Source organism: Aplidium turbinatum, chromosome 4 (genome assembly GCF_918807975.1).
Source record: "Aplidium turbinatum chromosome 4, kaAplTurb1.1, whole genome shotgun sequence".
NCBI lineage: Eukaryota > Metazoa > Chordata > Ascidiacea > Aplousobranchia > Polyclinidae > Aplidium > Aplidium turbinatum.
Genome location: NC_137475.1, coordinates 25,643,950 through 25,657,376, shown reverse-complemented (window position 1 = coordinate 25,657,376; position 13,427 = coordinate 25,643,950). Strand labels below are relative to the sequence as shown.

General features: G+C 39.5%; 1 protein-coding gene across 1 annotated transcript in view; it reads right to left on the bottom strand.

The window, feature by feature from the left end:
* LOC145768784 (uncharacterized) overlaps window positions 1–13,185 on the bottom strand; it is a 41,787-nt gene extending 28,602 nt beyond the window's left edge. Inside the window, exon 1 of the mRNA XM_082580375.1 lies at window positions 13,011–13,185. Within this exon, the coding sequence (XP_082436501.1) occupies window positions 13,011–13,144 (134 nt within the window). The 5' untranslated portion in view covers window positions 13,145–13,185. The remainder of the gene's footprint in view (window positions 1–13,010) is intronic.
* Between the last annotated feature and the right edge of the window lie 242 nt (window positions 13,186–13,427).

Sequence of the window (13,427 nt, the reverse complement as noted above, 5' to 3'; positions counted from 1 at the left end):
TTAACCTACAAAAACCGACATTTTGTCTGCCGGTGTCGCCCTTCCGTCGGCCGCATTTGTCCGCCATGAAGTTCCGAGAAAATTTTACGCAAGCGGCCTTGTGAATAAAGTACTTTGCCACTTATAATCACAAAGGATTAGAAAGCAGTCAAAGTATCCGATAAATCACAATACACCCTGTCTATGCTTGAATTGTTAACATTATTGATTGACCAAGTAGCTAATGTCTGACATAAGCAGGATGCAAGTGACATCACAATACACTTTGTTGATGCGATATATTCAGTCTTCGAAATTAGCGTCGGCAATAAAAATGCCGAGGCCACACGAGCGCTTGTAAGGTTAGGGTTAGACATTCCTCCCAGTCGTTATGGCACAGCCATAGATTTGTTCCTTAGTCAACACCCTGATGGAGCTCTATGAAAAAGAAAGAGGCGTGTGGATTGGTATCAAAGCCCGAAAGCCGCAAAACGTGGACACTTCGTTGCGAAAGGCGAAGACGTCTGATTCCAGTGATGACGCGACAACCTCATGCTCTGATACAGCATCTGATGATTCCGATTCCGACAACTAGTTCTTTATCAAACAGACTTTGTGTTGTTCGCAGTGTCGCAATTGTGCCGAAATTATGTCAGTGTATACGTAAATCGAGGCAATCTTCTCGCAGGGAGCTATTAATTTGTTACCGGTACCTGGTTGAGCAATTAACGTTATTTTATGATAATTCAACGTTACTAGATGTCGATTTAATGTAAAACAAACGTAAATTTCTTATTGGGCATTGTTGTTACGCAGTATAACCCGCCGGAAAATTAAATCGATCTGTGCTGACTCGAACGTCGAATCAACCCAAAATTAACTTACTTTTCCGCCTGTGATTTATTTAACGTGAATTACTGTAACAGCGTGCGACGTGCGTATCTTGTTGCTCGCTTTATCGCTACTTTTGGTATTATTACATCACAACAAATCAAACAGTGCGGTCGTGATAGACTACTCTAGTATATTTTTCGCTTCTCGTTTTGGTACAATTGTTTCGTAATAAACGTTCACAGCAATTGCCGAGGCAATTTCAACTTTTTTCGTTTGGCCTCGGCAACGTTTTTGCCGACGTAAAACTGTGCTAATTTTGAAGACTGTATGTTGATGCGTGTCGACGTTCCGATGGCCGCCATGTGCTTGTGATTGGCCGCCGAACAGCTTGCTTCAGTCGGACACGTTTGGCCGCCGGAAAAAAAAAGTTGTTTCGAGGCCTGCATGGCAATGGCATATAACTGGTAACCTACCGGTTCAGTTGTGCACTAATTGACTAGGCTAACCATAACCAGATCATATTGTCTTATCAGCAATGCATCTAAGTTCTAAGACATCATGCTTTTCCAAATAGAATGTTCCTGGATCCAGTATCAGGACTTTAGAACACTTTTTGTAAGCAATAATGCAATTTTAATGCCAGTGGTTGTATGAACTACACAGACAGACAAGACGTCAAGAGTAAAACTTATAGCCTGAACTCACTGGGCTAAATGTTATGGTACGGTAACTAATGTGGTAGTTGCGCTAGGCCTATAGCCTGGTAACTGGGTGCTGAGCTTATCAGCTAGGCCAGGGGTCACCAAATGGCGGCCCGCGGGCTGCATGCGCAGGCCTCGAAATTCACGGCGGACATGTCCGCCGTCACAGCATGTGATGTCCGCGGGAAGTACCCTCTAGATTGGTCATATTTGTCCGCCGAGAAATATCAGAAACTGGCGATACAAATTGTCATTGCACAGCACGAACAACTGTTGCAAGAATATAATTTGCGCTGGGAATGCGAAATTATCGCATTCCAAGCGCGCAACTAGAAAAAGTTAATACTGTATCTCTTAGCTTCCATTCAAGCAGAAAAACTTTCGAATTTTACGTTGCTTCAACGATTGATGACATTGAATCAGCGTAACAGAGGTAAATTCTTAGCTAAGAATTGATGGGAGTACCGATACTTCAACACTAATCACGCGCAACTTAGTTCAAGTCTTACGTCACAATGTCTAGCTTTGATCTCCGAATAATATTGATAAGGCAAGGTTGGTTACAAAATTAGATTTTATAAGAGTAAGCTTCTACAGCAAGATGCCGAAAAAATTAAGTTTTGGTATTACAGTAAGAAAGAAAAGGCCCAGGGAAATTTCTGAAAGTGAGAATGAGGGCGATGAACCTACTACTAGGAAATTTACTGGTAATAGACGCATATAATAAAGGAGCAACGAATGTAAGGATTAGCTCTGTCAAAAATCACAACACATCGTTTACCCCAAGCCGTCCATTTCCGATCATCAAGGCCATCGACAATATAAGTGACAACGAAAAGCATATGTTATCGCTAAAGAAGAGCTCGCATTTACGCTTTTCCCTCAACTAGCCGGTCTGGAGAAAAGACACGGAATAGATCTCGGTAACACGTATCTTAACGACAAGCAGTGATCTCGTGGAGATTGGCGCACATCTTTAAAGATCGATATTATTGAAGCTCTCATCATGCGCATATGTTTGAATGGCCTTGACTGCGCTGATTATAACTCCGAGCCTGCCATGGTCTCGTGGAATACTGATACTATTTTGGAGAGGCAACCGCATCACGGAAAGGGGAAAAATAATTGTGCTTTTTTCTAATGTTTTGTTTATTCTTTTCGTCACTTTTGCTCACATGACACGCAAAAATAAACCTAAAGAAAAAAGCCTAGTGAAACTTTGCACATCAGAAAATAGTAGCGTTACGCGTTAGTGTAGAAGTTTTCCGACTCGTGCCCAGAGCATTGTGACGCAAGAAGCCACACGACCTCGTTCGGTGGAAGTTAATCAGTTATGCGGTGGATTATTTTTTTATTATTTATTTGCATCAGACACAAAAAGTCCATAGAATTTAAATTTTGAACAATCATCATATTATCATCATCATCATATTTAGCAGCTACACGGCGTCAAGCGCACGTCGTTGGTCTGATGAAAGCCTTTCAGAGTGACTTCGCTGAAATTTTGAAAAGCCTAAACCGTAGCTATGGTTCTCAAATGGCGAAGGCTTATCAAGATAAAGGGATTAAGTATGACGATCGACGTTAAAACTGGTGTGTCCGCCGTGAGACTTAATTTGTCCGCCGAGATAGCTGCTCAGACCGGACACGTTTGTCCGCCGTCAACAAAAACAAATTTCGAGGCCTGATGCGGCCCGCCACGCTTTTATGTGCGGCCCGCGGAAGGTATCAGTGCACAAGTATAACCAAAAATACTTTTCTTGAGGAGTTAAACAGCATGAAGGCAAAAAATACTTTCCGAAAAGCATATTTTCGCTTTGCATACGATTCCACCGACCGACCAATCAGATTGTAGTTTTAGGTAGGGGTCGTTTAAAGTTATTCCAATGCGATGTCCAGCCACACTGTCCCGGTGGTTGATTAAAACGTCTGTTTTCGAATTTCGAAAATGTCTGTGAGCTATAGGTGTGCTTATTTTAAGTTTGTAAATGTCCTGTAAACACTAATGTGCGTTTCACCGTTATGGGATTTCACGAGCAGTGTTCCTTTATGCAAGTTTTTGTTGGCAAAATAGGTCGGTGTGCCAACTCAATTTATAATAAATTGGAAAAATATTATATATATATATTTAAAGACTTTTTCTGGTATGAAAATATTTAGCTCAGTAGCCTACTGCAAAATTTTTTTAATCAACAATTCTTGCCATGCTGATAAGCACCGCAAGTGACATTTGTCTAATAATCAAGAAAGAAGGTTTTATAGACTCTCACAAAATGGTGAAAAACCAACTCATTGCTTTTTTAGAGGGAGCACTGTTCATGAGTTACGATAGAAACGTTTTTTCGGTAATTTCCACAAGCGTTTGTTTCATGGTGCCTGGTTTTTTTCTCCCTGTTATTGGAGCCTATTTTTTGCTGATATGTTTGCAGGTCACTATTGTTGCCTGTATTGCGATGTGTCAAACATTTCCATGTTTACTGAAATTGTTAATGGCAAGATATCTTTTGTGAAGCGAAGTGACAACATCACTCTTGCTTGGCGATGAATATTCTGATGAAACCGCTCGCCTCGCTATAAGTGCGCAAAACAAGTGGCCTCGTTTATTAGGCATTGTTAAAGAAGCTTGGCCTGGCAGTAGCGTTGTTTAACTAATTTTTTTGCTGCGGTATTCTAAGATAAATATTAACAACATGTAACGCTGGATACTGGGTACAAAATGCGTTTTTTTTCTAGCATAAGAGTCAACCTACCTAAAATTTTATTAGTGCGGCCCGCCACAGCTCTCCTAAGTGCCAAAGTGGCCCGCATGCAAAAAAGGTTGGTGACCCCTGAGCTAGGCTATTAACCAAAAACACTCGTACAGCTTCCCTCACAAGTCAGCCCCAAAAACCCTGTCAACTGCAAGCCATTTGCATAGCTTTCCAGCTTAGGGTTTCCGTTAAAAAAAGTGATCCGTGTTTCCAATTTAAATTTGAAGTTTCATAACTGATATTTTTTTAAAGTTTACGTGGCAAGCGGCGCGGCTTTGTCATTTTAACCTTCCACACGGCGTGCTGCAAAAAAGTAAAAAGCGGCTGCGCACGCGACGCGGCTTGCATCACTAAAACACCGTTCCTTGCAAAAAAAACTGATAGAGGACGTCAAGTCAGGTGGAGGAAGAATGGTGGGGGGGCATCACTTGGTGCAATCATAAGAGTGCCGACTTACAAAAATTGGGAGCTGGTATACAAGTCTCCCCCCCCCCCTTGGCAACTCATGACAAAGAGGAATTGACCAAAACATGTGGAATGTGGATTGAAGTGTGTGAACAGGAAAGCAAAGGTAAAGTAGTTTCACCCTATACGTTTGGTTGAGTCCTGTCTTTGTCATGAGTCACCAAGGGGGGGGGGGGGACTTGTATACCAGCTACAAAAACTGTTTTACGCTAGGGTCATTCTATTATAATACAGTCACACTGTGTAACACACCCTCTCAAAATTTCTTCATTTATTAATATGTTAGAGCAGTGGTTCTCAAACTTTTTCAAAAAATTTGTTGAACGGTCTCCTTACGATTTTTTCAACCATTCACGGTCCTTCAAAACTTAAGGAAAATTAGCGCAAAAACGGTAAATAATAGTTTATTTGTTACATGCAATTAAAAATGCACACGTCAATAAAACGGGTGCACCTGCTTGGGTGTTATCAGTTCTATGCTAGGTTTCGTTTGGTTCAATATGATTCTCGGCTATGTCTTTGGCAGGACACTTAAAGGCATGCCTGAAGGTGCACACAAAGATTGGTTTCCTTGCCTTCCCGTCCACTTAATCTAAATCTTCAACCACCAGGTGTAAGCCTGGATACGACAAACAACAAATATGATCTTGATGTGTTACCAAATGTCTTTTCAGCTTGCTAGGTTCTAGAGCAGAACTTGCTGCAACTTTACAGCACAGCACGCACTGCAGCTTTTTTTTCTCCTCCAAAATGTATCACAGTGAAACCAAATTGAACATAGGAATCATTGAATCTTAATATTTTCAAGGCTGAGCCATTTTTACTTTTTGTACTCAAATTTAAGTTAAAAATTCAATTAGTCAAGTTAAAAAGTTCTTAATTTTAAGCTAATTTGACTGAGGCTAAAAAAGCTAAAAGTTCGGAAAAGCATTCAATTCAAAACTTAAATCAGTAAAAATAACCAGCCTTAATCAACTTCGCCTACCTCCTTTTTAGTCAAGTATATTTCATAATTCTGTTCTTTCATAATTCTGTTCTGTTCCAATCTTCATCTTTTCGAAACAGTTCCAACATATTAAAAAATGAAGAAATTCTGAGAGGATGAGTTACAAAATTTCGACTGTATTATAATAGAATGACCGCTAGGTACTTCAAGGCAAGGCCTAGAAGCGTTGCTTCAAGCGAGAAATTCCCTAGGCGTCTGCACCGCCATTTTGAACACCAAACATTTCGCTACTGATTTGCTACAAATTTGTTTACGCTCTTGTGTTGTGAGTTCTAAAAAAATGTTTTGTTTTTTTGACCCAATCTTAGATGTTTGAAAAGTTTAGAGTGGAAATAATAAAAAAAATGACTCAAGTGGACTTTGTTCATGTACATTGTACACTGTTGTAGCCTACGATGACATATTGCAGCAAATCAAGCAGATTAAGAATTGTTTAAGATCTGAGTATAAACAGATAAGTTAAATATAAAAGTACTTCCACATTATTCAGACTATCAAATGGTCATCAGCAAGAATTCGTTTAACTTTATGACCAAACAACATTTGAAAAAGAAAACTAAACTGGGCTTCCCTAAATGACTTGAAAATCAAAGAAAAAATTAGCGTCGAAGTATGAAACCGCTTCATATTTGCAGTCTTAACGCCAAATTTTAGAAACTTGACATATTATTTAAACGTTTTCAAAATAAAATATGGCATGGTTGCAACACCTGACGCTGTAGACAATATCAGCCCAAAATGCAATATCAAGATTCATGAAAAGCATCACCATTCATAAAAATTGCCTTATCGAACTTGATGTTTAGTAGCCTAAATAGGCTAATGCGCATTGATAAAACAGAGTTTTTTTTAAACTAGTTACCATGCTAATAAAAATTAAAAAAACAAATTTCAAAAATTTGGATGAAAACTGCCAATATGGCAATCCTGTTTGCTGTATGAGGCCTAGAGTTTGGCTTTCAGTCTAGATGCTATTATAGCAACATCCACACTCCACAGCTGAGTAAAGGATTAATCGTGGAGTTTTGCTCAGTAAAAATCGGATGCAACCTAGTTTGTCCCCTGAACACTTTGTCGCCTGATTTCATTCCGTGAAAAGATCAAGAAAAAAATACAATGCAGGCCTCGAATTCGTTTTTTGTCGACGGCGGACAAACGTGTCCGGTCTGAGCAGCTATCTCGGCGGACAAATTAAGTCTCGCGGCGGACACTCCAATTTTAGCGTCGATCGTCATGCTTAATCACTTTATCTTAATATTTCTTCGCCATTTGAGAACTATGGTTTAGAAAGCTTATTAAAATTTCAACGAAGTCACTTTGAAAGGCTTTCATCAGACCAACGACGTGCGCTTGAAGAGTCAAAGCGCCGTGTAGCGGTACCTCTAAATACCCATTGTCAGGCATTGTCGGCTTTTTGGGGGGTTGTGGAGCATTTCTAGGGGATGTCGAGCATTTCTAGGGGTTGTCGAGCATTTTCAGGGGTTGTCAGGCATTGTAGAGTACGGCACCGTAGCTACTTTCAGGCATTGTTGGGAATTTCCAGGCATTGTCTAGGATTTCCAGGCATTGTCGATCATTATCAGAGGTTGACGGGTTTGTTAGGCATTATAGAACATTTTCAGGCATTGTCAAACATTTTCAGGGGTTGTCGAGCATTTTCAGGGGTTGTCAGGCATTGTTGGGAATTACCAGGCATTGTCTAGGATTTCCAGGCATTGTTGATCATTATCAGTGGTTGACAGGTTTGTTAGTCATTATAGAACTTTTTCAGGCATTGTCAGCATTTTCAGGGGTTGTCGAGCATTTTCAGAGGTTGTCAGGCATTGTAGAGTAGCTATACTTTCAGGCATTGTCTATAATCTAAAGGCATTGTCGATCATTATCAGTGGCTGACAGATTTTTTAGTCATTATAGAACATTTTCAGACAGTGTCGAACATTTTCAGGGGTTGTCAGGCATTGTAGAGGAGCTACTTTCAGGCATTGTTGGGAATTTCCAGGCATTGTTGGGAATGTCCAGGCATTGTCTAGGATTTCCAGGCCTTGTCGATCATTATCAGTGGTTAACGGGTTTGTTAGGCATTATTGAACATTTTCAGGCATTGTCGAACATTTTCAGGGGTTGTCGAACATTTTCAGGGGTTGTCAGGCATTGTAGAGCAGCTACTTTCAGGCATTGTTGGGAATTTCCAGGCATTGTCTAGGATTTCCAGGCATTGTCGATCATTATCAGTGGTTGACAGGTTTGTTAGTCATTATAGAACATTTTCAGGCATTGTCGAATATTTTCAGGGGTTGTCGAGCATTTTCAGATGTTGTCAGGCATTGTAGAGTAGCTATACTTTCAGGCATTGTCTATAATCTAAAGGTATTGTCTAGGATTTCCAGGCATTGTCGATCATTATCAGTGGTTGACAGATTTTTTAGTCATTACAGAACATTTTCAGGCAGTGTCGAACATTTTCAGGGCTTGTCGAGCATTTTCAAAGGTTGTCAGGCATTGTTAGGAATTTCCAGGCATTGTCTAGGATTTCCAGGCATTGTCGATCATTATCAGTGGTTGACAGGTTTGTTAGTCATTATAGAACATTTTCAGGCATTGTCGAACATTTTCAGGAGTTGTCAGGCATTGTAGAGTAGCTACTATCAGGCATTGTCTAGGATTTCCAGGCATTGTCGATCATTATCAGTGGTTGACAGATTTTTTAGTTGTTATAGAACATTTTCAGGCATTGTCGAACATTTTCAGGGGTTGTCGAGCATTTTCAGAGGTTGTCAGGCATTGTAGAGCAGCTACTTTCAGGCATTGTTGGGAGTTTCCAGGCATTGTCTAGGATTTCCAGGCATTCTCGATCATAATCAGTGGTTGACTGGTTTGTTAGTCATTATAGAACATTTTCAGGCATTGTCGAACATTTTCAGGGGTTGTCAAGCATTTTCAGGGGTTGTCAGGCATTGTAGAGTAGCTACTTTCAGGCATTGTCTATATTTTAAAGGCATTGTCGATCATTATCAGTGGTTGACAGATTTTTTAGTCATTATACAACATTTTCAGGCATTGTTTTTGCGTTCTATCTGTGAAATGAGGTCACAAACTCGTTCCAAACTTGTTCCGACGGGTTAGACTTCTGGAAACAAACTCATTTACGATTTCGATGAGATCAAGGGCTTCCACATGATCTCAATAAGTAATAAGTACTTATGATAGCCAGGTCATTTAAACGCTGCTGTGTTTGTGTATACTGTAAATACGTTTACAACCTACGCAAAATAGAAAGGGATCATTCTGCTGCGCATGCAGAGCTGGGAATAAAAATGCATGAAAATGTTCGACAATGCCTGACAAACATGTCAAAAACCAATAATGATCGACAATGCCTGACAAACGTGTCAAAAATCAACAATGCCTGGAAATCCTAGACAATACAAGGAAATACCCAACAATGCCTGAAAGTAGCTTAATCTAGAATCCCTGACTACCCCTGAAAATGCTCGACAAGCCCTGAAAATGTTCGACAATGCCTGACAAACCTATCAACCACTAATAATGATCAACAATGCCTGGAAATCCTAGACAATGCATGGAAATATCCAACAATACCTGAAAGTAGCTACTCTACAATGCCTGACAACCCCTAAAAGTGCTCGACAACCCCTGAAAATGTTCGACAATGCCTGAAAATGTTCTATAATGCCTCACAAGCCTGTCAACCACTGATAATAATCGACAATGCCTCGAAATCCTAGACAATGCCTCGAAATCCTAGACAATGCCTGGAAATTATCGACAATGCCTGAAAGTAGCTACTCTACAATGCCTGACAACCTCTGAAAATGCTCGACAATCCCTGGAAATGTTCGACAACGCCTGAAAATGTTCCATAATGACTACCAAACCTGTCAACCACTGATATTGATCGACAATGCCTGACAATGCCTGACAACCCCTGAAAATGCTCGACAACCCCTGAATATATTCGATAATGCCTGAAAATGTTCTATAATGACTAACAAACCTGTCAACCACTGATAATGACCGACAATGCCTGAAAATCCTTGGCAATGCCTGGAAATTCCCAACAATGCCTGAAAGTAGCTGCTCTACAATGCCTGACAACCCCTGAAAATGCTCGACAATCCCTGAAAATGTTCGACAATGCCTGAAAATGTTCTATAATGACTAACAAACCCGTTAATCACTGATAATGATTCCCAATGCCTGGAAATCCTAGACAATGCCTGGAAATTCCCAACAATGCCTGAAAGTAGTTACTCTACAATGCCTGACAACCCCTGAAAATGCTCCACAACCCCTAGAAATGCTCCAAAACCCCCCAAACAGCCAACAATGCCCGACAATGCCTGACAATGGGTATTTAGAGGTACACCCGTGTAGCTGCTTAATACGCGGCATAACTGATTAACTTCCATCGAATGAGGACATGTGGCTTCTTGAGTCACAATGCTCTGGGCACGAGTCGGAAAACTTCTACTTCTACACTAACACTACTATTTTCTGCTGTGCAAAATATCACTAGGCTTTTTTAGGTTTATTTTTGCATGTCATGTGAGCGAAAGTGAATTTTCCCTGGGCTTTTTCTTACTGTAATACCAAAACTTAACAAATTTTGTTGCATCTTGCTTTAGCCTACTCGTATTTCTAGTTTTGTAACCAACCTTTCCTTATCAATATTACTTGGAGATCAAAGCCAGACATTGTGACATAAGACTTGAACTAAGTTGCGCGTGATTAGTGTAGAAGTAAGCCTACCGGTACTCCCATCGATTCTTAGCGAAGAATTCACCTTTGTTACGATGATTCAATGTCATCAATCGTTGAAGCAACGTAAAAATCAAAAGTTTTCCTGCTTGAATGAAAGCTAAGGGATACAGTATTAACATTTTTTAGATGCGCGCTAGAATGCGCGGAAATTATATTATCGCAACAATGGTTCATGCTATGCAATGACGATTTGTATCGCTAGTTCTTGTGTTATTTCTGGCGGACAAATATGACCGATCTAGAGGGTACTTCCCGCGAACATCACATGCTGTGACGGCGGACATGTCTGCCGTGAATTTCGAGGCCTGCAACGGAGCCGAAGTCGCTGATCAGAGTTGTCGCAAACGTTTCAAAAATTTTCCATTGAAACAATCAAGAGAAAAAATACAGAAGCGCCGAAGTTGCTGATCAAAGTTGCCGTAAATATTTCAAAATTTTTCCATAGAACAAATCGAGAGAAAAAATGCAGAAGCGCCTAAGTCGCTGATTGGAATTGCCGAAACTGTTGACAACGCTAAGTATCTTGAAAAATAGTTGATAAACCGAATTTTGGGTCAAGCGCTAACCAACTGAGCTACCGGGCAGTGTTGTCATATTTCTGTACAATGTATTATTTATTCAGTTAATTAACAGTTTGATCTAGTACATGCCAGAAACGGTATCCGATCTGCTGGGTGTAGGAAAGCGCTCTTAGCCGTAATGACAGTTTTTTTTTAAGTTTAGCGGCCGTGCACAAGAATTTTGCAGTCGAAAAGAAACCATGGTTAGCCATGCTTGGTCCCCAGCAAAATGAAGGAATTCAGAGACATGAGAATGTTGCACAGTAGGGTGATTCATAAATTGAAATTTTTTTTAATTCAATGGGGCACCCTCTTGTATCGTGTCAATACCTGAAAAAATAATCCTGTCAAATTTGTAGGGCAATCGAAAGCATTTTTAAGGCTGCTACCGACTTTGAAAGCTGCATATAATACACAAATGGGTCATTCCATATCAACTCAACGTCAACGGGGTGTGCAAACTCGACCCTCTTAGATTTTCTTGAAATTCACACTAAAGTTTCATGTTGATGTATAATAAACACAAAAAAAATTTCAGCTCATTATCTCAAGACGTTTAGACCTTAAAGCCCTTCAAAGTCACCAAGGTCCCTCAAAATGGGTTCGCATGTACATTTTCCTCCATGTTTGGGTCTTCATAACTTTTAATCTAAAGCATTTACAAAGCTGAAATTTGGTATTCTGATTAAGAAGCAGCCCTAGTTTTCATATCTACCACCAAAATTGCTAATTTCAAATTAGTTTTAGATATAGAACCTTTCAAAAATTGAAATTTTTTACATTTGAAATTTTTTTATCAATTTTTGATGTCCGCTATCTCCCAAACCATCTTTACACCCTCCAAACTTCAATAATTTCACATTTGTTTAGTGTCAGTCTCATGGGAGTTAATTACCAACTAGTATAGATTAATGATACGCGAAATGGAGTTTTGTGACTATTGGTTTGGGAGATAGCGGACATCAAAAATTAATAAATTTTTTTCAAATGCAAAAAACTTCAATTTTTGAAAGGTTCTATATCTAAAACTAATTTAAGATTAGCAATTTTGGTGGTAGATATGAAAACTAGGGCTGCTTCTTACTCAGAATACCAAATTTCAGCTTTGTAAATGCTTTAGATTAAAAGTTATGAAGACCCAAACATGGAGGAAAATGTACATGCGAACCCATTTTGAGGGACCTTGGTGACTATGAAGGGCTTTAAGGTCTAAACGTCTTGAGATAATGAGCTGAAATTTTTTTTGTGTTCATTGTACATCAATATAAAACTTTAGTGTGAATTTCAAGAAAATCTAAGACGGTCGAGTTTGCACACCCTGTTGACGTTGAGTTGATATGGAATGACCCATTTGTGTATTATGTGCAGCTTTCAAAGTCGGTAGCAACCTTAAAAATGCTTTCGATTGCTCTAAAAATTTGACAGGATTATTTTTTCAGGTATTGACACGATACAAGAGGGTGCCCCATTAAATTAAAAAAAATTTCAATTTATGAATCACCCTATTGCACAGGCACTCTTACCACTTGGCCAAAGCTTTGACTACGATTAAGCGAAAAGTACCGTAACCTACAGTAGGCTAAATTTTTAGAAAGTGGCTATTTTTCCACACTTAATGCCATGGTTACAATCAGGTGTTGCCAGAGTTAGGAGTAAAGTTAGAAAGGGTTGAGGTGAGGGTTAGAGTTAGGAATAAGATTAGGGTTTTGATTCTTGCCCAGGACTAAAAAAATCCCAAACTACAAGTTTTTGTTTTCAACAGCTTTAAACTTTTTTCAAATTAGGACAGAATTCCTTATCTGGCAACACTATTGAAGCTATTATTACACTCTATAGTGTAAATATAGCCACAGCCTAAATTTTATCTAGCCAACTAAGCTGCTACCGGTACATGTCCTTTTAACAAATAATTAGATGAAAAAATGTATGGTACCTTTCTATATTTTCACTGCGCGCTAATTCACTTTTATTTCCAGTCCATTGAACAAGATAATATTGTAGCGGCAAAGCAACTATGATCAGGAAAAAATGAAAGGCTTGCCACCCAGTCAGCTGAACTTCTGGCATGGCACTTTAATTAGTGAACTTGGCATGAAACAACTTCAACCCACTAACTTTGGTGCAATTCAATGACAGGCCTTTTTAGCAGTGATGCCAGATTATTTTTTTAAAAACATGCAAATAAATTTACAAAACAAACTCAAAACAGGCAAATCAACACAAAAACAAGCCAAATAATTTGTATTTTGCAACCAATGCCCATCAATATAAAGTAAGTTCAATATGCTCAACAGCAACATGTTACAATGGGGCCTCGCCGACTCACCATCTTGTGCATGTGGCTCAGATT